Genomic DNA, 27148 nt, shown 5'->3' with positions numbered 1-27148 from the left:
GCATGACTTTTACAACTGGCTATTCGCTTCGGCAGCTGAAAAAATGTAAGTTTTTTTTAAAACAATTTTTAATTCATCATATTGCTTGTCGAAAATACAGTAAATTTTGTTTGTATGTATTACATCTATGGTTAAGTGATACAAGATGATTCTTATCAAAAGAGTCTGAAAATATGAACGAAAATCAACTGTTTAAAATACTCGACCCTTGATTAATCCGTTCCTAGTTAGAATCGTTTCACGAATTCCATACATTGAGAAAGAATGTAAGTTTGTACTTTATGTAACTTGTAAGTTTATGGCTAATTCTAACACCAATATTGATCCATGAACAGAACAATGTTTTACACGTTACATGCTCTTTGGATAGTTTTGTGTTTGCATCACTTTCTAAAATACAGCAAACGTTTGATACCATACTATTTATTGTTTAAAATCTCCGGTAACGAACATCTTCCCCCTCCGTATGCCATTCATGTTGATTCAATGTATTTAAGTTATTTTCAATGTGGCATCCAGCATCCATCCGTGGTGCACTGTACATATTTTATGTTGGTTATGTTGTTACTCCAAGCCGCGTCGTCTGGGCACTGTGCTTCTTACAAACAGAAAACCTGCTTTTGGTCGTCGAAAGCCTGCGCTGCATATCGCTCGTTGTTGCTAGGTGCCCTGATAAATTGCTCGCGTGCGTATTGCTCTTTTTTACACTCTCAGAAGCAGATAATTGAAATGTGTAAATAAAGTGCTAGTTTTTCGAGCGCAATCTTACTTAATAAATAAATTGAGGTAGTACAACAGTGGTTGGCTAAAAATTAAAATGTTAGAGCGTACGCTTGTGGCAGGTTGAAAATGTGCTTAATAATATAAAGAAAAAAAGCAGTCTAGTTGCTACATTCCGTTATCGTAACTTGACCTTTCATTTTTTATACGACAGACTTCGCAGCCAGCTGTTAGAGTACAGGACAATTGCTGAGCTAGTGCTACGATCCTATTGACTCTAACAGCCGAGATTCGAACATACGTCGACTGGCTTGTTAGACCAGCATCATGCCTCGTGGTCAACTGGGAGGCCTAGCTCAATAATATACGGCTTATAATATTGAAAAGGCATCAACGCGAACACTTTCTCGACGTTATCATTATTGAAAACTGTATGAAAACTGATTAATTTAATAATCCAAGTCTAGCACGGATACCGACTTATATTACCATGGGTACTACAGATGGCTCGTAACTGCAGCAACCTAAATGATATGATCAAGCCTTGGATATGAGTATGTGTCTTTAAGACTTGGCTCTTCTTTATCGACATATTTCCATTCACAGTCGGTTATTAGAGTATATGACAATTAGTGCAGCGATCCTTATTGGCTCTAGTAGCACCGCTCAGGCGAGATTCGAACCAACGACGACTGACTTGTTAGACCAGACCAGATTGTTGGGACAGTCGAAAAAAATCAAAATGTTTCCAATTGATATTATTGACAATATTATCTCAAAAAGCCAACATGTCGTTGCGCCAAGAAACAGTAGTTTTGGTGCTCTAAAAATGATGCAGAGCTTAGAGAATTGAGTATGATGTAAAGTTGTTTATGTGTAGAAATAAAAAAAGGACTCTAAGTGGGTACTCAGGGTAACCACGGAAATAGGCAGTCTCTATAAAAAAAATCACAGAAAGGACTAAAATATAGCCAGAAAGCAAATTTTGAAAGCTTTGAACACCTTTATCTTGGAACGTTGAATTCGCAGATACTTTGGCATATCATCCTAATTTTTTGATATTTTATAATAACCACAGTACAGTCTTGCTATTTGCATTGTAACTATTTAATTCTTTGTTGTTTACTAATTGTTATGCATGTTCATCTAAATAGATCATCACTTGTGATGTACTTGTTGTATCACAAGCAAACTTTTTTCATTTCGGACGACGATGTACGCTGAAAACGTGACCTGTGTCATATCACCAAACCGCCGCGCCGCCCGCAATGTTGTTGCACGAACAGCCAACCTATTTTTTCGGCATTCATGCTGTCGTTTGTATCAACTAGTTGTAGGTACTGCCTCTGTGATGGTGCAGTATGTTTATTTTGTTTCATTACCTCTACCACAAAATAACATTCATGGGAGCAAAGCGCTACCACAGTCAGGGGAAACACAGCACAGCAGCGCTGCTGCCTCAGCCGGCTTATTTGCTTTGCAAGCAAAGAAGAAAATAATAACTTAAATGCAAATCAACATTCCAACTACAGTGCATGCAAAATCCCAGTCCGAACCAACATAGAAGATGGTTGAATTGTTGTTTCACGTAATTGCTATTTTTAGATTCGCATATCTTTTTTTCTGTGGCGCTTTTATTGACAGAAACGATCTCTACTACATCGTAACATATCGGTGTTAAATCGAAACATAAATTTATCTGCTTAATAGGCAAATGTATGGTACGGTACGATTCATTGTATCGACTAATAAGATGACGATTTGTGCTGGGTACTGCCAGCATGGAGGCGTGAAAGCTACATTTTGAACTAAAGTAAAACAATTTATTCAACACGACATAATCATCATGCGTTATAGATATCGCTAGAACAGCATAAACTTTTCAGTTGCAGTTGGCAACACCCTGCAACACTGTATCATTATTGCATAACAAATGATATAGAGCTGTGTAACATGTTCGCTAAAACGATAAGAGTAAGAAATATCAACTATTGAATGTTTGAAAAAAGTCACATACCTATCTACTGCACGCGTTGCAGTGAAAATAACAAGCAACGACAAAACCAATCATTGATTCGAGAGAAGAAAAAAAAACGGGCATGGAAAAAGCAGACGTAAACATAACCGCACTTTTCTTGGCGATTGTGTTTATAACATGTGTATGAGAGTTTAGCGAGTGAGTAGGTACGGTGAACACGAAACAGTTATCCCACCGGTTTGAAGCAGTCATAGCATAAATCGTCGACAGGGGGAAAATATATGAATCACGAGCTACAGGCACTGCTTGGAGAGATTCCTATCGTAGAGCACCGAAGGGTATTTTCAGCTCATAAGCGATTGCATGTAGGGGATTGGCCCCTGTTGTGAAACGGCTCCGGTTGTGAAACACCCATCGTTTTTGACGTGTTCATTAAACTAGCACTACCAAATTACTACCAACGGTCCGTCTCATAGTACTCTACGTTTTGAGCAAAAAACAATCAAAATACAGCTTGTAGAATGTTTTGTAGGAAATGTGTTCGAAAAACATGCTCGAAAAAGTTTTTTAGAATGTTTTGGGATTGATTCTTTTGACTATCAAATAAAATAGAAAAAGGCAGTAAAATGCATAAAACCTTAGTTTGGGACCTCTATTTCATTACACAGACAGATTTTAAGTGAAATAATTTACTTAAAAAATATTACATAAATTTTTACAAACTCGTCGTTCGCCCCGGTTGTGAAACAGTGAAGTTCTCCGGTTATGAAAAATTCAGAAAAACGATTATTCAATACTTTAATGATCACAAACATTTTCAACAAACTTTTCAGGCAGATGAGAGCCAAATCCGCATATTTGAGATCTCGAACTTCCTGTTTTTACATACATTGATTACAATTTAGATTTAGATGATTAAATTAAGAAACTGATAAATTACTTTTTATTTAAGATGTTTTCCGTTAATAAATGAATGTAATATTTTATTTTCACTTCATATTTCTTTATTTTCTTCTTTCTTTTTATTTTGTTTTATGGATTTTTCGAAGTGTTTCACAACCGGGGACACTTTGACACTTTGTTCCCCTATTTTTACGGCCACTAGGCCGAGGCGTAGTGGATGAACGGGTGGTTTTGATGTTCTTTTAATTAAAAAAACAGATTACTTACATTTTTGAGAAAATAGTTTGAACAAGAGGCCAATTCCGGTGTGGTGGTTAGCATTCACGCCTCTCATGCTGAGGGCCTGAGTTCAAATTCCAACCCCGCAGAAGTCACGAATGACCTAAGCTATTAAAGTGACTGTAATCTGACAAAAAAAAAGTTATAACATGTCAAAGTTGTATATCGGCAAAGTATTTTTCGCGCAACATGTGAAAAGGATCCATGTGAAAATGAGAGATTCTCTTCGTGTCTTCTCTCTTACGTTTATCTCGGCGACATAAATGTATTCCAATGCAATTTTTCTTAGCCAGCAGCTCGCTTATAATGCCAGCAACCGTTACATGCGAAATTAATTCAAGTGGCATTTGCAATGCCGTGATAAGCGGAAGAGATGAGACGCGAAGAAAATCTCTCATTTGCACATAAGCCCTTTTCACATGTTGCTCTAGATTTATTTAGTGAAAGCGATATGCGACTTCAAAGTAAATTGATATATACCAGGTATATGACAATGCGAGCTGTCATATACACTTTGCACTAACACATCTACACTAGTTCTGAGATTTCGAGCATTTTGTATGGAAAATTAGTTAATTTTTTAAAAAAATCGTTGGATACGCAAGATTTGTCTATTTTTTTTCTCACAGTTTTTATGTTTATGCTTAGAACATTATTTCTAGTATGTATTTTCATGAATACAATGAAGTGCAACATTCCAAATTGCAAGCGGAAATTTTTTCGTCAAAACGGTATCAAGATGTCTCAAAGAAATGTCGTTATATCGCTTTCCTACAAGTAGTAAAACAAAAAAGATTTTTTTTAAAATGCTCGGACATGATGGTTCAATAAGCAGCATGAGCAACATTGTTATCCGCCCGCGATATTTTTCGTCTGATTTCTGGTAAGCTTTTAAAGTGTTAATTATCTTCTAAGACCGTTTTGTAGCGATCTAAGATTACTTCTTATGGTTTTCTACGTAGTGTTGAGACGGGTAAATTTATGATAAAAAGGTATCATCTTGGAACAGTGACTTCAACTTAAGATTTTCAAGCAGTAGCACAAGCATCTATTCGAATAAAACTATTTTTTAAAAGAAGACATCAAAGGCAGATATTCAAGAGCATCATGCAAGCAAAATGTTGGATGGAACGTGTTTTAATTTCAGCAACCGTATACCGTATTGATCGTGAAGTATTAGAAACATTAATTCATTTTTCAATTGCACATCGAAATAGTTAGTCACTCATGTTCTCAAATTTTTTACGTATAATAAAGAAGGCTACAAGTGCAAATGACTTTAAAATATATTCCTTAAATTTCATTGTAAATGTTCAAATATTTCTCTGGAATAATATAGCTGCATTCATTAATTACAATTAATTTAGTTTTAATTTTCATGCAAGTTCCACCATATTTCAGAACTATTTCTTCTTCTTTCTACACACATTAATGCAACCCTCGATGGTCACATACCTGGTATATATCAATTTACTTTGATGCGACTTCTGAAACAACTAGGAAATTGGCGACGAGTGGCCTAAGATTGAATTGTGACGGCTGCTTGAAACAGCACGAGCCACCCCGGCTCTATATGCTGCTGAGGACGACGACGACGTATTCTCTTGACATTTGACCCATTTGATAGGCACCGTTCATATCGTTTTGGTCAGGCATTTATGAATAGTAAATACGATAAATATGCTCATCAATTTCATTTAAATGATTTTGCTTAAATTTTAAATTCCATCGATTTGCCGTTTCTTCAGTTGGTTATTATAAATTAATATCAAGATTTCACATGCTTACTTACTACTTAATCAGTTGAAAGGTAAAATTAAAAAAGAAGAAAACTTATCCAATTTGATTCTACTATGTATATTTTATTCACGACAGATAAGTATTTCGCTTACGACTTGCAGGCTTCCTCGGTGTCTGTTTTCAAAGTTTTCTTCTTTTTTAATTTTAGGTTTCGTATTCTACTAAGACGCTCCAAAAACTTCAGTCAGTTGAAAGGTTCATGGACATATGCTGTACACAAAAATCAACTCAATTCAATTCGGTTCATGGTAGTTTGTCGCCAGCCCTATAAAATCTGACGATTCGCAAGTCGGCTTCTACTCGGTCGATCTATCTTGCCCACTGCTAACATCGAATGCCCTCGATTCTACAAAGATCGAACGCACGACCAGTCGCTCTGTTAAGGTAGACTCGGTAATCTTGTGACCCCTATCAGAACTATGCCAGGGTGTCGATTTTCTGGAAAAACCTGGAAAATCAGGGAATATCAGGGAATTCATTTTTGGATCAGGGAAATCAGGGAATATCAGGGAATTTCGAAATTTAATCAGGGAAATTTTGTTTACCCGGCAATATTGTTGATCAAGTTTGGAATCAAATCAATTTTCGTGTAAAATATACGCAGATTGATCGGTTGAATTAAAACTTGATACATGTCTAGTGGCAATTCGATTATCTTTCAGTTTGCCGTAAATTTTTTAATTGTTTTGCGCCGTACAATTGTCAGATTTCACTCGCTGTAGTGCTCGAAATCGGTAATGGCAGGCCTCACGCACTTCACGGTGCAGACGGTTCAGGGATACAGACTGTTATTTACACGCGATCTACAGCGTTTTCACCAATTGCAGAATTTTACACTCAGAAACCCCAAGCATTGATCATCTTCCTTCAGTGTCCATGATTCATGTCCGTTAAGGGTTACCGGGAGCATTAACGTTCTGTAGAATTTGCGTTTATGCGAGTTAGCAACCTTCGGGACTGCTTCAGCTGGTTACGTAATGCGCAGAAAGCTTACATGTTTCTCTGTTCTGACGTGATCCGCAAAGAGCATGCGACTCTTGGCCTGGTTCTTCTCTTCTGTCATTTTCTGGCATTCGACATCAAACAAGCTGTTACACTCACCCTTATTCTGCGAGGCGAGTGACGTAACTAATTTGGAGTCATCGCGAATGAGGTGACAATTGTCACCTAGGTGACTCGCTTTGTCACCTAGGTGACACGGTTTGTCACTTAGGTGACACGGGGTTGTTACCTAGGTGACACAGTTGTCACCTAGGTGACAGCACTCAACTCGACTCGCCGTGGCGAGTCACGGCGAGTGAGAATTGTCGTATTGAGTCACGTGACTCGCAGAATAAGGGTGATTGTATTCCCCACGTCGTGCCTATCACTTCCCTCGTAGTTGTTGGCGCCATGGCGGATCCTCCACAGCCTACTTACGTCTTATTCCCTTTCGTCCTGCTGTTCTGCGATTCGTTGATCAAGCTTTCTGGTGTACTCCACTGCAACGTCATATGCCGTAAACCGCTAGATGTTGAAATGCAACATCCTCTTAGTGCGGGCCTTCGCCGATTTCGATAACCTTGCGTGGATCTTACGACGAGATAGTGGTCAAAGTCGCTAAGAAAAGACTGTATATTGTGACTTCCAAAAAGTATTGACCGTTAAACAGGATCGATCTGGGAGCTAGAGTCTTGAATTTTCAAGTCGTGCGCACCCCATAAATCCTTTCGAACCTGTCATAGAATTCGTCCCTAACAAAGCAAAGTCTTGAGCATTAACCGTCACTAGACATTATCGCTCTTTATCGACAGACTTCGCAGCCGGCTGTTAGAGTACAGGAAAATTACGGGGTCAGTGCAACGATCCTACTGATTCTATCTAACAAAAACCGGCTAGCCGAGATTCGAACACAACTGGCTTGTTAGATCAGCATCGTACCTCGAAGCTAACTGGGCGGTTCAATTCGTCCCTAGTATCATCGAATTTATGATTTGTTGGTGACTATACGTTGATTAAGCTGTAGTTGAAGAATTTGCCTCAATTCTAAACACCCATATACGGTCATCGGACCGAACGGCCGGCCATCGAACTACCTTCGAGTCAATGTTGCTCTCAATCCTCGATAGTTGCAATCCGAAATCATGACACACAGCTTTAGTCTTAACTTCGCATACTGTCCACCATTGAGGGTTAAAATATTTGCCATTTGGACATTTTCTAACAATATATCTAGCTAAAGTTTTGCCGTACCTCGAAGCCAGCAAAACGCACATTTTTGTACCAAAAATCTTTGGGGAATCATCTCCTTAACCCCATAATTTTTGCAGCAAAGATAACAAGCTGAAACTTCCAGGAAAGTTTTGTTTTAGTTTAACTGAAAACCCGTAGACATGTGTCCACCTTCCAGCGGCAAAGTTACTAGTTTGAGCTGACTGAAAATTAGCAAGATTTGTTATGTTTACACGGTTGTAATTTTGTTGTATGTAACATCTAAGCTTTGTGCAAAAACAGGTCGATTAGATTATTTCTGAATCTTTATTTCTTTGGATTCAAGTTGATACCTCAAACATAACTGTCCCTAGACTCGATAGAAGAGGGCGTTTTCGAAACGCTGGTAAGAAATAGGTTAAGAATCTTTGATATGTGTTCTTAAAACATGAAGAAATCTAGCTTTAGTTTTCAGCAGCTCGCATAAGTCATGCTAAAGGGTTAAAAACTTAAGCTGGAAATCGCCCAAATAAGCTTGATATTCGAGTTTTGAGGGTCAGGGAAAAATATTTGAAGCATCAGGGAAAGTCAGGGAATTTTATTTTTAGATTTGAGTCGACACCCTGTATGTGATTGTTACAACTATGTAATATGTCATGGATAACTTTTCAAAATATTTTTTTCTTGTTTGCCAACATTTGGTCTTTCAATTTACAAATAGCTTTACTCTTTCACGGTCTCTTGTGAATCTCAATCCAAGACAAACAGTAGCATCACCGAGATCTTTCATTGGAAATCGGTTGTTAGGAAAAGTTTTCAACTTGTCCTTCAACGTAGAGTCATTCAAAAATATCAGATAATCGCCTACATAGATTGTGCCGAAAACCATCTTGTCCGTCCAGCTTGAAGAATAGACGAGAATCTACTTGTAAACGCTTCAATCCGACCTCTTTCAGTTTTTTGCAAGTGACCCCGCTTAAATGAAAACAATTGTGAGAATGGTCGTAATCAGATCGCTATTAACGGGTGGCAACTAAAATTTTGGAACGGTTTGCAATTCTTGGCTCTCCAGTTATTTTTGTACACCAAGGAACTCGAAATCCCGAAGAAATCTTCGATTGGGCAGATTTTTCGGGTCGTGATTTTTGGGTACAAATGGGATCGAATGGGTGTTCAGTAGAGTGTCCCAAAATAGCGCTATGTAAGAAAACCCGGGGGTTCACCCCTCAAATGATTGCTTAGGGAGTCACAACAAAACTTTCATATGGCGTCATATGCTTGAGCCTTAATGGTGCCAAATTCTGTGGAAGGTAAATTTATTCTTGAATAATGCCAGTTTTTCATAAAACTCAAATGTGCATAAAACCCCTAAATCGCGTTAACCAATGTTGGCGCCATATAAAAGTTTTGTTGTGACACCCTTGGCTATCATTTGAGGGGTAATTTGGGCTATTTTGCGACACTAGTATTCAGGAACGATTTGTTTTTTGGCTTAATGCGATGATGCTCTATCCGGCCAAAACACGTATTGTCCATCTGCATGATGTTCTTGTAGAAACGGGATCAAAATTTTCTTCAAACATTAGTCTGACACATCTAAATTGATAGCCAAACCAGAGGGCTTGTTGATGAAGGCATGAGAAAGAGAACGATGTCCGTCTGCGTTCATAATTTTGGCTGGTCTTCCACTAACTTGCTGGCGAATAGTTAGGCAGCTTAGGATATGGCACAGTCGAAACCGCAACATATTCGCTTTTTAAATGTTGTAACGTATACTTTTTGCCGAGATTTCTGTGGCAGTTCGTCGAGTACACTTCTACAACGCGCTCCCGACATGCATCTTGTTTCGACGCCATTTTAAGCAAAACTGGGTAAGCATAAACAAAACAAAAAATATCGACAAAAAGAGGAGAGAGTGAACTAACACATACATACTCTCATTTCCCTTTGAGCTCATTTGTTGTTGAGTATAGGGGCTGAGAAAAAATTCCAAAATTTTAGTTGCCACCCGTTATAATCATTATAATCACCGTAAAATCAAAGGTTCAATCCAAAAGTAGATTTTTTCAACGACGCTACTATTTCTATTATAGTTCAACCATTATTATGTTCATCATATCCCACGCTACATATTTTTGTATGGTAAATCACTCGTTTTCGTGTGGTGAGCATTCTTAACGACCTATTGTTTTTATGGTTACTTGACGAATAACCATAACTAGTATACTTGATATCATACCAGGCAATATTTTGGATACGGTAGTCAACCATTTCATCAAAAATGGTTCTAGATTGGAAGATAGAAGAAGGTTCAAGAATGGTTCCAATTAATGCGCGACAGATCTGCATTGAGTTTCCTGCACATCCGTCCGGCATATCCATACAGGTAAACCTTGCTTCTGCTAGTATTGGAACAAAAACAATTGCGTGTATTTCAGTTAATTATTATTGAATTCAAGATCTTTTCTTACACAAATGTAGCATTTTCTTCATACTTTTAAGAAAAAACGTCACGGATAAAATTATTCGTCACGGTTTCGAAAGAATTCTCGAACTTTTCCTGTAATATGGCTCATAAGGCACTCCCAGTGTCCGCGGATGCTAGTTTTTGGTAGCGTAAACAGTTCTGCTCGGTATATTTTTTTCGCAGTTTAAAGGTAACGTGGTTTCGAGATATACATCATGCAGGAAGAGAAATGAAAGTAATCATGTGCGGTCCCCTGCAGAATCCATCACCGTCGGCTAGGGAGCTGGCGAGACTGATGAATCCTAAAAGAGCTGTGGTGTGAGTAATTGAGGGGTGCAAGGAAATTTTAAGGGCTGTCCGCAAGACGCAGGTCAGACGTTGGAGTTGAACTCTTGATCGTCAACAGCGGTTGAGGGTCATTCGAAAAGTCAATTCGGAAAAAACTGAATGCTGACCGCTGTACTGTACGACGAATCCGTCCCGGAATGGCTATATATATATTACCGAGCAAGTTGGGAGTCCAACAGAAGTATCAAACAATAAACAAAGGCTAGAACCCAGTCTCGTGGGCTGTGCGGCCGGATGGTGTCTAGGTGACGAGAAAACTAAATCAATTTTCCAGTGCGCTTCCCAACCACAGACATCAAATTAGTATAAGTCTGAACGTCGTTATGAATATTCGACCTGTTGCGAGTTGCAACGAGGGGACTTTGTCACTTTTTTTATAAACATAAAGTTAGACAATATCTAACAGTTTTCAATTATTTAAAAGTTTGTTAGGGAAACCTGTAATCTACTGTATTGTAACAGATTCTATGGAAAATTTCCAATCGATTCACACCAATATCTCTAGAATGACTGAGTTATAAGCTTGCAAATTTTAAGCACTTTTTGTTACATGTTTACTTTTCGTTTGTCTAAAGTGCACCCCAATATAGAAATTAAAGACGTAGTCCTACGTCAAAAGTCCTTTCTCTCAATATCTCAAAATAGCGGTGAACTACATTCGATCTTTTGATTGTTGTCAAAAGAAAGATATTTCTATGGGGATTCCAATGGTGTGGTCCTTGCTCACCGCACGCATCTGATTTTAGCAATTTTGGCCCAATGAAGGGGATTTCATCCTACTTTTCTAGGATGTTTTGATCAATAACTCCGGAACCCGCCTGGATAAAACCGATCTCCGTTCACCACAGGAACGCTACGTTCTTGTGGATTCCAATGAAAGTGTATTTGATTGCGGCAAAATTAGTCGCAAAATTATAGGGTGGCATGATTTTTATTTGACCAAAACTACAAGAAACAAACAGCTGCTGTAAACAAACACCAAGTTGTTGGTATGCATATAAAATAGAAAAGGTTATACATATTTATCCCAGCGGAATTCGAAAATATTCGCTTTTACGTGGATAAAAATTAGCGTAAAATGCCGTTTATTTAACCAGAACATCAAGAAACAACCATGTGCTGTAAACAAATACCCTGTCATCGGATTTCCCATGAAAATGGCCTATCCCAGTGGAATCCGGAGATATAGACGTTTACATCTCTTTATTTTGAATAAAAAACTAGGGTAAAATGTCCTTCTTTCAGCAAAAATTGCTAGAAATAGACGCGTGCCGTGAACAAGCATCACATCATTGGAATCCTTATAAAAATATCTTATTTTTTTACTTCAAAAGATTGAACCTAGCTCAGCGGCATTTGAAGATATTGAGATAAATGACCTTTTTTCAAAAAAATCCCCACGGTGTAGTGGAGCATGTTAGGCTCCAATAGAGGAGAAAGAATTTTTTCTTGAGAACAACCTTTTGTTATTTTAATCGATTAAGTTGTATTCCCATGCGAAAAAGTAGTTCGCGATTTACCAGCGTTGCCTTTATCTAATTTGTTGTATCGTTGTCAATCCCATGTTTTCTCATAGCTTCTTGCATTGATCTATGAGAAGCGTTGTCGAAAGCTCCCTCTATATCAAGGAAGGCTGCCAGTGAGAATTCATTTGTATCAATAGAACTCTCTAATATACCAACTAATCTGTTATTAAATTAACCTAAATAAACTTAATGTTAGACATATTTATGAATGTAAAAGACTAATAAATGTGGAGTCACTGTGCGAGCTTAAGCTCCCGTGAATAACCTTCCCAAGCTGCAACAAAATAGATACAGCGCACACACATAGTAAAAGTTTTGTTATTTGATTGCTTACAAAAGTAAAAGATTTTACTGATTATAATTTATTCGAAATCGTAAAATATTCTACTGTACCCCTTTTTAGTATCCTATTATCAAGGCTTATTTGATTTTAACTTTTACAATTCAACGGCTGAAGCACACATGAAAACTTTGATGAGATACAACGTATTATTTAGTCGTATCAATTCAATGTTTACTTTATTGAACAATTGCCAGCAGTGAGGTTGGTTTTGCGATGTGCTCCAGCCCAGCACAGCACCACCGACTCGGAATCGATCCCCTACACAGCCAACGTTACGACGTTGTGACGAATACAGGCGCAATTAGGTATTGCCATGCCAGACCAATAACAACTGATAAACAAGTCTTGCTCGCGGATGTCTGACTGAATGAGCTGAGGCAGGCATGTGTGTGCGTAAATTTGCTAGGAACATTTCAGCAGAGCTTTAATATTCCATAGAGGAGCATTGGTACGGTACCTATTCGGAAAATTGGAATGAATGAAGGCAAAGAAGAAAAACAACTGGCGGCATGTAAAGACAGCAGTTACAAAAGGGCGATTTTTGTTTTGATTCGTATCTATTCGTACAAGTAGACGGTCGAGTGTAAACAAGTGATTATGTAAGAGTAGCATCTGATTTATGTTTGTTAGCAGCAATTTTATGTTTTTCTCACTCTCTCAAAAATGTCTTCTTTTGCAGAGTATGCATGGAATAATTCTACTGAGGAACATCAACATCATCCAGTAAGTGAGCTAAATTTCAAAACAAAGATCGGGAAGGAATGTCAAGCGGTACTACCAAATTTCATATGCCCCAGCCAATCACGAAGCAGGAAATTAAAAAGGAACATCAGTCAGCAACCGTAGGAAGTACCACAGGCAGTACAAACGGCGGAGCAAACGTACTGAAAGTTTTCCAAAACCCGCACCAGTTTATCGTATCTAAGGGAACAACCAGTGTCGAAAATAATGGTGCCACTGGGGCATTGAGAACTTCTACAACCTCGGCGGACTATGTTTCTAGCAGTGGCAGTCTCGAAATGGCTGATACTGGCAACGGTGAGGTGAAAGTTGTGATTAAACAACAAACTGGTAGCGGCACAGAAACGGATTCAATTGAACAACACGAACAAAGTATTATTGCTGCTCTTTATCAGCAGCAACAACAAAATCTGTCGAAAAATGGTAATAACAGGCTGTCCTCCCAGCGGTCATCTCCTGTTTCATCTCCATCGCCACCTCCTCAGCAGATGGCCACTACAACGACGGTGGCGTCCGGCCAGAAACTGAGTAACGGATCTAACGCATCTGTCAAAATGAATACAACAGCCGCTGCGTCAACGGCAACCGGAAATAACGCGCCAAATACGGCCAACTTTCACAACTTTATCGGTCGACTGATCAGCAAGGATAACATGCTGCTCATAAGTGAGGACATCATCGAAGTTGGACGGAACTCATCCAAATCGCAGGTAGACTTCCACGTGGGAAAGAACAGCTTTGTCTCGCGAAAGCACTTCATCATTCAGCACGATATGAACGATGACTTTAATCTGTTCTGCCTCAGCAAGAACGGAGTCTTCATCGACAACGTGTTTCACCGGAAGTGTGCTGAGTCTTACAAGTTGCCGAAAGTGTAAGTATCAAGTGACGATATTATTTTACACTTTCATAAATGACTAGTTTCACATTATTTTCGAGCGCCTAGTGCAATTTAAAAATTTAGGAGGGAAATGTTGAATTTGATTCGACTATCACTAGAATTGGATTATGTTTTACAATCTAAGAATATTTCGATTAGTACCTGAATCCTCTTCAGAGCTTGCATTGCACTGCCTTGTTTTTGAGGGGTGATATTGGTTGTCTCCTCAGGTCGAACTGATATCTAAGTTCTGCCTATTGCTATGATAATGACAAAAAAGGTCTGTGGACGCTTGTGAGAACTAAAATATAACTATTTGGACTTTCGGAATCATCTCAATGTAAAGATCAACACACGCGAAAGGTTACTAATCGAAAGAGAAATCATCCTCACTTTTATTCCCTTTTATATGACAAACTTATCGATTGCACTGTCAACTCCAGTACAGTAAGATTGAAGAGTATATCTACCGCGTAGGGTAGATGCTCCAGTAGTTGTGGTAGTACCAGTAGTGGTGGAAACTTGAAATATATCATAATTTTGGCGGATTTCGAGATAATTTCCGTTTGCTATTGTTAAATATATATTTGTTAACAGTTTTATCTAAGATACACAGTTAAAATTCAAGATGTTGGTGAAAAAATTACAAATTCCTTTTCAACAGTCCAATAGACTGCAATTGCTTAAGAAATTCGTAACAAACCATAGCATTTTAACAAGCCTACGTTGTTATCCACCTGCTGCCATGCTCATTGCAAGCGTTGCTAAGGCGGTAAACAACATTCCACTATTATAGGAACATTACCACTACTTTAGGAGCACATACTAATGTCAGGAAAAGCAATATTTTAGATATATTAACCAGCAGAATGGTATAATTTTGGTATGTATTTAAAGCCAACACTATGGTGCACCATATTATCATGTAGTTCAATTGGAAACTGATAAATTGAGTGTTCATATCTTCTTTACACACTATCCCCCGACATAATCCCTCCATTACTGGAGCATCTACCCTATGTAACAATTCTTTCCCCTTTGGTTTGAAAACACTCCAAAATACAAATAGAATGTCTATGCTTACCTTTTAGGTTTCATGTTCATATTATTTTTTTCTATGCAAAAAATTAATCTAAACTACATCTACTTTTAAATGGAAAATATACCTTTAAATTATTTTCACTGTGCAAATGTTTTATAATTAAAACCTTATACTATACAATTTTGAAATTTCTAAACAACATATCTACTCATGCACTAAAGGTACCCATAACCATCAAGAATTCATGTTTTTTCCTTCTATTAGATCGCCTTAAAGCTTCGGGTTCTGCTTCAGCAGCCGCCTGACGTTGCTTATGCAGTGTCCATATCAGTAGGCTCCCTTTGGTCAAGTTCAACTGGCGAGTGCGACTCGCCAAATATGACCGAAACGGCGGGAATACCATAAAAATCCTCACTGCTCGTTTCCTGTGAATCTAACAAATCGTTTTCGGTGCTTGGCTTAATAGGATCTCTTCCCCACTTAGCTAATCGACTAGGGGAAAAAGGGTCGAGAACAATTGACCTTGACTAACGCCTCCTCTGCTCTGCCAATTTTAACTGCTTCCTGTGCGCCGCCACCAGACGACCTCCCAGAGAGACTCTTAACATCTTCCACAACATTATCAACAGATAATCCAAAATCCGAAACGCGGTTTCTTCTTGAATGTTCCGTCTGTATACGATTGCCCAAGTCTTCTCGCGCTTCAGGAGCTTGTACTGTGGTTTTAGATGAATGCTGTTTCCTCGGTCTCGCAAAAATTTATCCGGTGTCGAACACTCTGATGCATACGTGCTAATGATTCTACTATTTTGCTCAACTCTTGTGGTGGCTGAACCTGTTATCATACTAGATGCCGATCACCTAGCCCTCGAAGTTACAGCATACTCAACGACCTGTTGAATTGTTACAGTGTGACCGTAAAGCTAACTGGCTTCTTCTAACAGCATAGAGTCGGGGTGGCATCTGCTGTATCAAGAATTCCTTTCCATTGTTTCCACTCTACTCCACGGTTCTAGGCTACTCGTTGCCAATTCGCTGAGCCTCTCGACACACGCAAATCGACTACAACTTGGTCGAGCCTTTCTATTCCTGGTGTCGGTGGGGTTCCTGAAGATAACGGATTTACAGTCGGTTCAACATCCTTCTGACGTGCTCGTCCCACCGTAGTGTCTCAACTTTCGCCAGGTGTACGATGGGAATCTCTCCAATCAGTGCTTGCAACTCGTGGTTCATACGCCTACGCCACTCTTCGCTTTCCGTTTGTACTCCGCGAAAAATAGCAGGCAACACCTTTCGTTCAAATACGGTTCGTATGTCCTCCGTAAGCAAAGTCACTGTCTCCAGTTCGAAGAAGACTACTTATTAGCGTTTTGTACATCATCAGCTCTGTGCAGCGCTCCTTAATTACAGTGTCTTGCGGAGGGCTCGACTTCCAACTTTAATGCGTCGTTTAATCTTCTTACTCGTATTATTATCGGTGATGACCAATACGAAACAGCGCGAGTCACCCGGGCTCTAGACTGCTGACGACGACGACGTCGACCAGAGATCCAAAATATATTAACTCATCAACCACTTCCAGTTCATCGCCTTCAATAGTCATCGTCCATGGGAGGCGCTTGTTTTCTCTAGAGCCTCTTCCTACTATATATTTGGTCTTCAATGCATTGATTTGTAACCCAATCCGTCTAGACACCGTTTTCCGTGTGACGTAAATTGCCGCCGTCCCAAGGTTTCAAGTAATTATATCGAGGTCGTCTGGGAAGACTAGGAGTCGACTAGTTTTGCCGAAGATCGTTCCTCTCGTTTCGATGCCTGCTCGCCGGATCACACAACAGGTTGCATCCATCACTCCAATTCATAAGACTGGAAATATCCACGACATTGAGAACTATCACGGAATTCCGAATTCTAAAATGTCTTCCCAAAATTCTTAGAAAGAAAGTCTACGGTGTTGTGTATCATGCAATACATCAAATAAATTCCAAATACAACCACGGTTTTATGAGAAACCGGTCTATAACCACGAATTTGATGATGGTCGTCAACTCGCTGATCAAGAGTATTGAAAAGAGAAGACAGGTTGATGCGATATACATCGACATCAGCTAGTCGTTCGACAAAGCTCCACACGCACTAGCAGTGAATAGAATGAGGTGTATAAGGCTACCAAACTGAGTGACACAGTGGATCCAGTCATGCTTTACCGAAAGCTCCGCTTTTGTCAGCATGAATTCGGCTTGTTTTGAGATGCCATCCGGTGTGCCACAAGGCAGTCATCTAGGACCCTTGATATTTGTACTTTTTGTTAACGAGTTGTGCAGCCGTTTGAGCTGTTCTAAACTTATATTCGCAGATGATTTCAGGATATTCCGTGAACTTAAGACTGGACTTGACGGTTGCGCTCTCCAAGTCGGTTTTATCTCTTTTACAATTGTGTATTCTAAATCAACGTCACGAAATATTGCGTCATATATCTCAGTTTCTGCGTGACCCCCTGCGAAACGATTGTACTATCGGGTGAGTTTGAAACAGATGCTGTCGGAATAATAAATAAATAATAGAATTAAACGAATTATCTGTTTCTCTTTTCTAATTCTACTAAGACGCTTAATAAAGGAACTTTAATTGAGTCATAGGCGTATTGTATAAAATCTTAAATTGGCTTGTCACTCATATAATACTGACCTATTCATAAGTCAAAACAAAGAAAAACAAACACATGAGGTTATGTCTAGCTCAAAATAACAATAATAGCCATTTTTTATTTCAATAATTCAAACCTGTAATATCTTTTTTCAGCTGCAGCATTCGTTTTCCCAGTACAAATATCAAGATTCAGTTTGAGAATCTAATTGACCAAGCGAACAACGGCGGAATATCAATTGACCTGAATCAGCATACTCCGATCAAGGTGGGAACTGGGTCGGGTAGCAATGCAGTGGCAGCAGCAGCCGCCATTGCCGCCGCCGGAGGCAATCTTAGTGTTGGCGTAGCGGGTGGAGGCGGCGGTGGTAACAAATCGCCGGCATCGAATATCATCTACTCTCCGCTGAAAATTTCCATTCCTGAGCAAGGCAGCAGCGGTGGCAGCGCGAACCTGGCTGTCGATATTCGCGGTCATCATCCCAGCGGCGGTGGACGTGATAGTGGTATACACATCGGAGGAAGCGGATACCCATCGCCAACGGGAACCATCAGTGCGGCCAACAGTTGTCCCACTAGTCCAAGGCAAAATGTGCACGAGTTTGCACAGTATAGTCACAATAGTCATAGTAGCAACAACAACAACAATTACTCCGTAAGGAACTGTTTAATTTCATGTTTTTATATAATTTTTCATATTCGATTCTATTTACGCATTTTTTTGCAGCAGGAATTTCAAGCACCTGCGTCTCAATCTATGTCCGATAGTGACAAACCTCCTTACAGTTATGCACAACTAATAGTGCAGGCCATCTCTGCATCACCGGAGAAGCAGCTCACATTATCTGGCATCTACTCGTTCATATCGAAAAACTATCCTTACTACAGAACAGGAGCCAACAAAGGATGGCAAAATTCTATTCGTCATAATCTCAGTTTGAACAGGTAATTCGGGGAAAAGTGATAAATTCAACGGGTGCATTCTACATACTTTTTCGATCCCGTAGATACTTCATAAAGGTGCCACGATCACAAGATGAGCCAGGCAAGGGTAGTTTTTGGCGGATAGATCCACCCAGTGAGCTTAAGCTGATCGATCAAAGCTACCGGAAGCGACGCCAGAGGGGCTCACAGTGTTTCCGAACACCATTCGGTATGCCGCGCTCGGCACCGGTCTCACCCAGTTACATAGATAATTCGCGGGAAGGATCCCCGATCAATGACGAGCTGCTACTGTCTGCACCGGGCTCACCCGGTCAGAATAACAGCGGTAACGTGAGCTACAACTCAAGTAATCACGATGGTAAGTTCCAAGGCCTCAGGTCGTCAGACATTCTAGCCACATATCCAGCACACTATAACCTGCCACGTTGTATCATCATCACTATACTATATCTTCTTTACTGTCAATGCCAAATATTGACCGCCTTTCGTTCAAAAACTCCGAGCATTCGTCAATCAGCTTTCTTTGTCGCTCATAAAGCGGCACATCACTGAAAAGGTCGACGTTTTATATAGTGCAAATTACGGGACTTCAGCAGGCTGCATAGTGCGTCTTTGTCTCTATCTACAGAAATGGCTGTATAAAGAATTTTAGTTACCATCGAACAAAACGTATTTTGAACCCCGTTAGCTTCGCACAGAGGCGTATGTTCCTTGAACAATCCGTCTTGCGAAAGACAAAATAGGTCGCTACCTTGTTATTCGTGGTCACCAGTGATCTCAAATCACCAACTTATCTACCATTACTAGTTCATCGCCGTAAATGATTACCGTTTGTGGGAGGGAGGCACACGTTTGTACCTTTCATGTATTTTTATTATCTTCGACGCATATATAGTAAAATGTCTCCGCCGTCACGAAGTTTTTGGATCGTATGTAGCAGTCATATGAAGAATCACGAATTGGCTATACATGCTAAAAGTCGCCGCGCACGAAACATCGCACGATCCAATGAATCGCTGATCAGTTGCGTCAGTTTATCCAGAAATCCGTATTCGATGCCATTTGTCTCGATCTGTATCATATGCTACTTTGAAGTCAACAAACACGTTGTATTCCTGATATTTTCACATAATCTACCAAATAGTAAAAATTTGGCTCCTATGATAGATCGCTCGGTAATTTCCTACTACTACTGTCGGTGACAGCCAATGTAACAATGTCTGGGAAATTACTTTGTAGGCGATAATCTATGTGTTCCTGCCGATTTGTACCTCAGAATCGTGGTCAGCTTGTTCCGTTTTTGTTGATATTGGACCATGTTTTCCCTAGTGGCCCTATTTTTTCTTCATCGCTTCAACCAAGGTTCTTAATTTTTTACTGCGTTATGTGTTTCTTCGCGAGCTTTGGCATGAAAAAAATGGTCAAAAATGGTTGCAGGAAAAAAATGGCATGGAAATTTAGACCTGATTGATCGTTATCGTTCGTGTCAGTGCGTAGACTGAAGCCGCCGCTCAAGACATTATTTTCTTTCCAGCCTGGGCATTCATATGAAACGATGGTCCCAAAATCCAATTCAGTGTCGCGTTTCTAAGTAGCTCGGTGCCTGATCCACAACTAAGCTCTTCCAAGTTGCTAAGGTACTATCAGAACGTGCGTGGACTTGGAACCAAAATTGGCGATTTTTTTAACTACTGATAGCAGATTCGGGATTCTATATAATCGCATAAACCACGAGCCAATTCGCACGCTGCGGTTGTTCGGAAGCGTCTTTTCTGTCGTTAGAGGCGTTCGTAATCGACAGAGCAGCAAAAATAGCGCAGTTTAGGTAGTTTCTAATAAGCTGTGCTGTGTCATTGTCTCTTCTCCGAGATCTGATATACTGGAGCAATTACTCAAGTAACCAATAAGCATTGCCAATGCCATTCAAATGCAAGCCAATGAGCATTTAAGGAGAAATTAATCGACATTAGGGTTGGGATACTGGGAGTACCGGAACCGGTACTACCGACCGATTTTCCGGTACGGAAATTGAATTTGTTTATTAATCTTCGATATAATAAAAACATCGCACAGACATGTTACTTAACACTAATAACCGCTAATCCTTAATCTAAACACATTTTTTGACATGCCAAAATCGAACAAATGATAAACCTCATTGAAACGACTGCAACAAACTTCCAGTGGGTGGTTATTTCCGTAAGCCAGCCGTGCGGCGAGTCAATCGTCGAAAGCACTCAGATTGGCGCATCACTCGTGACGGTGCGTTGAATCGTAGTTTCTCAAGAATAGATGGACAGTCAATGCGATCTGCTAACACGTCGAATATTATCATACGTTGGAGGAGTATTCGTCTACTTTCCAGCGTCGGTAGGTTGATCAGCATGCACCGTTTCACATATGGTGGTAGGTTTGTTCAGTCTCTCCAATTAAGATTCCTCAAAGCGTATCGAATGAACTGCCTTTGTACACGTTCGAGTCTGTTGACGTGAACAGCATGATATGGTGCCCAAACTTGCACTCCATATTCGAGAACACTGTATCGTATGTTGTTTACAACAGATAGTTTTTGACGTATCTCAACAATAGGTAGTGCTCCGAATCAATAGTAACGCCCCGATAGGTCCTGACATCGATAATGTCTGAAAAGTGCCGACCATCTATCACAACGTGATCGATTCGTGGTCCCACCTGGTTGCGTGGTCTCCAGGTGTACGGATGATGAAGGTTACGCTAGACAAAGGTACTACGTATGGTTATGTTCTTGGAGGCGGCGAAGTAGACAAGTCTTAGGCCGTTTTCACACGTTTGCGGGTATGCGCTGATCCGTCCAATGACCGTTTTTTTCCTCCTGACCGACCTGAGCATTAGAGTCCCCGATGATGATTTTGATATGATGTCTAGCGTAGCTGTCGTATTCGTACTTCAACTGCGCGTAAAATTCGTCTTTGTCATCATCGGTACTTCCCAGGTGAAGGCATGCCTCCTGCAGCACGACGATGTCGAAGTTACGGCTCTTCACTTCTTCAGAAAGCACGTGCTAGAAATTTAGGGACCGAGAGTTCCATATTCCATTTTCGATTGTTAGTCCATTGTCGTCGCCTAGGTCTTTGCTGATTGTTCCGATCCGAGTTATTACTTATGTCGTTTGTTGCTTTGGTCTTTTTAGTGGTACTGGCTTGCAAGGCCTGCAAACAACCCCACAGCATCGCCGAAGGACCAACGAGCTCGGAAGAGCCCTCCTTCCCTCTCAGCATACGACCTTGGTTTCCACCGGGGTTGGTTATCCGATCTCCATTAAGGTTGCTCATATCTGGGCTGGTATATAAAAGTGAGTGTGAGTTTGTATGTTGCGCCATAACTCCAGAACGCCGTTCTCCATCAAACTTGGCACACATATTTTTTTGATATAAGGGAATCAGCATCGGAGAATTGACAAAAGGAGAAGGTATCTAACAGGGGAAAGCAATAACTCAGAAACGTCTGGACGGTTTTTCACTAAATTGGTACACACGTTTTTCTTGACATGAGAGAATCAGCACTGGGCGTTGACAAAAGGAGGTCCTTAACAAGGTGATAAGGCCATAACTCCGAAACGCCTGGACGGTTCTTTATCGAGCTTGGCAAAAATGTAATAAGAAATAAGAGAAGCAGCACTGAGAGGTTGAAAAAAGGGGGGCCCTAACAATGGGGGAGGTCCAAATAAGTGAAAGGGGTCGCGTTTCTCTTGCATTTAGACCAACTGCAGTTGTGAAAGTGACTGTGAGAAAAGTGGTTCCACAGAGGAGGGATATATGGTATATGAAAAAAAAGGTTTTTTTCTTGCATTATGAGAATTTTCGTTACAAAAACAGATGTACAAGTGAATGAGAACGAAGATCTCATTATTATCAAGAGTGACTAGCATCTCTGTTATTTTTCCATATAAACGTCATGCGTCGCTTCTTTTAGCGAAGGTGATAAATTCAAAGAGTGGTGTGGCTGTCAAACTACATACCATTGCCTTAGAGAGTGACTATATACTATATGGGACAGTGTCAAAATTGGAATGACAATTATCTGTCAGTGTCATTCCAATCGAGTAGACAACCTAACCAACGCGTATGCAGGAAAGAGAAAGGGAATTAGCATTGCATACATTTGGGATGACATGTCGCCACTCTGTATATAGTCACTCTACATTGCCTATGTCCCGCTCATTGGTTTTGGTACCTTTGGTTCTGGTACTTACTTACCAGTTGATTCATTTTAAAACAAATGAAACTTAGTAGAAAGCAGTTAGACACAGCCTTTAAGCTATAAAATTCAACTATTATTAGTTTCGATATGTGAGCTGGTTCAAAATTGTCGTCATTCATGGATGTTTAGTGTGCAAAATTTTGACAGGTTCACAACCCTAAGTAAATTTTGAACGTAAGTAAGCTCTCCAAAATTCTGTATTGATGTTTGTTCGACTGGCATGACAGTATGAATATTAGTACTCACTCACACATTTAGTCCAGGGACCACCTTGTCGGGCAGAGCGAGTTCCTGTCAGTGTCTGCTGAATATTAGCAGAGCTGCCAGTCTTCTTGTTACAGGGTTCTTCGCTGAGAGACAAAGGGGCCCCGAGTAAGATCGGGCAATAGGCTAGTAATATATAATAAGTATGCATTGGTTCTCTTAGTTGATTTGTGTGGAAGCTCCGGTTTGCGAATTAATAACTTTTAAGGTATATTTAGTTACAATGCCATTTTTATTTATTGTTATTTGTAGGATCACAACATTCGTCTTACCAACATCAGTATAATGCATACGCCAGTAGCACCGACCACCAGGGAAACGAGATTTATGACGATGACGACCAGGTGGAGTATGACAGTGGGGATGATTACGAGGCACCACCGGTAATCAAACGCCCGAAAATGTAACTTCCTTTCGCGTAGAACCTCTAATAATCAGCCCACAGTCGCAGTCTGTGCTCCTGCACTCGTTAGCGTCATTGCTGCAATCGAGTGGTGCATCCAGCAAAAATATTCTACGTGGTGGTATGTTTTACTAATACCTACCTGTTTAACAAAAAAACAAGAAATCATTGCACACGAAAAAACACCGAACAATTCTTAAATTACAACAAAGGAAAAAAGCAGTTTTAGCACTCTTGATGGTCTCTTGTCACGTTCATTGTGGGTTTATTACCCTTTAATTCACATTTTTCAATGTTCGTGTAAACAATTTCTTACACATTGGGAATATAAATCACATTGCAGCACATTCACAGAAACCGTAAAGCACTCACCCACGCATATACATATTGTGACATTTTTTTCCTCGACACTCACCAACAAGAAGATTAGATTAATGGAAGCAAGTGAATCCAAAACAATACAATTTATATAATTACGATATATAAACTGGAAAATCTGAAAAAGAACCTACATTTAGAATTCTAGTTATTAATGAATGTGAGCAGAAAGCATACAAATTTAAAGGTACACTAATTTAACTCTGAGTAAATGAGATATAAAAATATTTAGTGTTTAGTGAAATGTCTCTTTTATTGAATAAAAACAACAAATTATATATACAACTATAGAAGAAAAAAAACAATGCAATATCTTCACGGCGCGTGACATTGCAAAATCATTCGAGAGACAGATAATAGATTTATCACGCAGCACTCATACATTCGTGAAGATGATGAACTAATCTGTTGTGTGAATGCAGTGCAGCAAGAACAGTTAGCGTAGGCAAAATGAATTTAGACAAAACTAAACTACTTCCGCGCATCATCCATCTGAGCATTAAGAGTGGAATGAAAATAATGTTTAGCTCTGCTTCATAGCAATATGGAGAAAATTGGCTAGCCCTGCCTGCCTGTTACTCTCTGTAGAGATGATGTTGAGATGGTCATCAAGTGACAATGTCAATACTGGTCAACGCTGAAAATAGTAAATTTAGTGAAAGGTAAATTTAGCTCGGAAGTTGAAAATTTCGATATCAATAAAATTGATTACACTATAGTTTTTTTTTAATTAAAGAAAAGCATAAGTGTAGAAATGGTCTCTCGGCGTTAAGATTGAAACTGTAATTATTTTTGAAATGATACAAGTGCGTGCCTGTTATTGGCAGCGGGGAATCCTTTGGGGACAAATGTGGAAAAATAGTTTATTCGAAATGGAGCCAAGCTTGACTTTGACATTTTCATTGCTTTAATGTTTCGGGTGTATGTTGGTGTGAACGACACCAATAACCGGGAGAAAAGAGAAAAAGCAAAACAAATGAAATAAGAAATAATGCTGACAACAGTGCTGTATAACTTAATTGTATTTGTTTAAATGTAAATTTATTAACAACATAAAGATGAATGACATATCTTTATTGATAAATTTGGAGCTTAAAAGAACTTTTCCAGATTGTATTTCTTCTAGATTGAGGGGTCATTATCCATCATCAAATTGAAATAAATTTTGATTTCATCAGGATGTTATTTTCAAAACACCTCTAAACGTTTAACCGAAAGAATTTGGGGCTGCAAATAGGTGAGGTGAGTGAGGATGAGAGCACAATTACAGATGATGGCGCATGTGGCGAGGATTGTCCTCAACGATCGATCAAGACAAATGCAGACAAAGATATGGATCAACAAGGATAATGCTCGGCTTAAGTTTTTGTTATGAAAAGTCCGAGTAAAATCTCGAAGCTTTTGCTCCAAAATTGTAGAGCGTTGACAGGACGCAAACTTTAGAATCCGGAAATTTGGTTTGCATCTAGGATCGGGGTAACTAGTTTTAAAAACCAAGTTATCCCTGATTGACACCTGTCACGCTGTAGCTTCCAGCCTATCACGTTAATAATTGCTAGGCAAGCTTCATGGATAGTAGATAAAAACGCGAAATACCACAATAATTCAACATAATGGACATATGAGGTGAATGCTACTAAGCATGCACATGTTGCCCTGAAGTGAGAACTAATAAACGAAAGAACAATTGTTGCCAGAATCAGAGCACGGGTTAGAAAAAAAACCTTACAGCAATCCAGTGCTATGCGCCAGTAGATGCTGCCAGCCTGCAGGAGAAAGAGTTCGTACAGCCAGTTGAACAGCGTGGTTGAGAAAATCCCGAAGGGGGATATAAAAACCCGCTTGGGTGACTTCAACGCAAAGATTGGCTCAAACAATGCGGAGAGCGCGCAGCGCGCGTTGTCAAGCTGGTCAGCTGGTCAGCTACTGACGGACCGTACAGAATAGCTTAAGCGATGGACTGAACATATTGAACAACTCTTTAGAGCAGCGGTTCCCAACCTGTTTTGGTTCGCGAACCCCCTGACGACGTTCCCTACTATTCTGCAGCGAACTAAATTTTTGGCGATCTTCAATCTTCAATCAGATCCAAGAGAAGATCGACGCTACTCTCCAGTGGCAGCAAGCTACGGTCCGATCAGTGTAGACCATATCAAAATGCTCCGCATTATATTGGAGCAGAGCAACGAATTCCAGGACTCTCTTCTGTTGGTGTTTGATGACTTCGAAAAAGCGTTTGACCGACTCAACCACGAAAACTTCTGGGGCGCACTTACGCGTAGAGGTGTTCCAGATAAGCTTGTTTTATTCATCGAGGCTCAGTACGAGTCTCAGTAGTAGACCAAATCGAGGATCGGCTTGAAATTATCTAACAATGGAGCAGCTAAATGGCTTCGACCTAGCCGCCCGCACAACGTCGAAACGATATGCAGAACAAGTTAGATGACCTCTCCGAGAGCTCCCAGACAGCAGGTCTCATAGTCAATTTAACAAAAACTAAGTCTATGGTAGTGAATATTGACAATCCCCCCAACTTCACAGACTGTGAATCACAGTAGCAGGACTACAAGTTGAACAGGTAGACGTCTTTCAATACCTTGGTACCCAGACAACGCCCGATGGTGGTGCCAGCCTAATATAGCCACACGGATCAGGAAGACCAGGGGTGTCTTTGCAGGTCTGCGAAACGTTTGGCGCTCAAACCAGATCACTCTACATACGAAAACCACAATTTTTACCTTAAACGTTAAATCCGTGCTGCTATATGCCTGCGAAATGTGATGTCGTCAACGGCCGATAGCAACAGAAATTCGTGAACGTAGGTGGAAGTGGGTCGGACACACCTTGAGGTTAAGAGCGAACGAGATCTGCAGAGAAGGACTCGACTGGAATCCGCATGGACAGCGTAGAAGAGGCAGAACCAGACGCTGATGGCGACGCAGCTTAGCTAACGACATCCAGGATGTAGACGAGAACCTGTCATGGTGATAGGCGAAAGCCATGGCGGGTAATCGTCAGTAATGGAGATCTCTGATTTCATCTCTTTTTTCTATCGG

At 40.0% G+C, this 27148-nt stretch overlaps 1 protein-coding gene across 6 annotated transcripts in view; it reads left to right on the top strand.

The window, feature by feature from the left end:
- LOC128733159 (forkhead box protein K1-like) overlaps window positions 1-25149 on the top strand; it is a 35519-nt gene extending 10370 nt beyond the window's left edge. For 3 of the 6 annotated variants that reach the window (XM_053826801.1, XM_053826799.1, XM_053826800.1), the window contains 5 exons: window positions 13234-14169; window positions 18020-18518; window positions 18591-18808; window positions 18871-19166; window positions 23564-25149. In XM_053826801.1, coding sequence (XP_053682776.1) covers window positions 13316-14169; window positions 18020-18518; window positions 18591-18808; window positions 18871-19166; window positions 23564-23718 — 2022 coding nt within the window. In that variant the 5' untranslated portion in view covers window positions 13234-13315 and the 3' untranslated portion in view covers window positions 23719-25149. Of the gene's footprint in view, window positions 1-12780; window positions 13176-13233; window positions 14170-18019; window positions 18519-18590; window positions 18809-18870; window positions 19167-23563 lie in introns of those variants that run through there. The other 3 variants (XM_053826802.1, XM_053826803.1, XM_053826804.1) reach the window with 3 other exon arrangements.
- Window positions 25150-27148: the final 1999 nt, after the last annotated feature.

This window comes from Sabethes cyaneus, chromosome 1 (assembly GCF_943734655.1).
Source record: "Sabethes cyaneus chromosome 1, idSabCyanKW18_F2, whole genome shotgun sequence".
NCBI lineage: Eukaryota > Metazoa > Arthropoda > Insecta > Diptera > Culicidae > Sabethes > Sabethes cyaneus.
The sequence above is the reverse complement of the archived record's forward strand: the minus strand, read 5'-3'. Positions and strand labels throughout refer to the sequence as shown.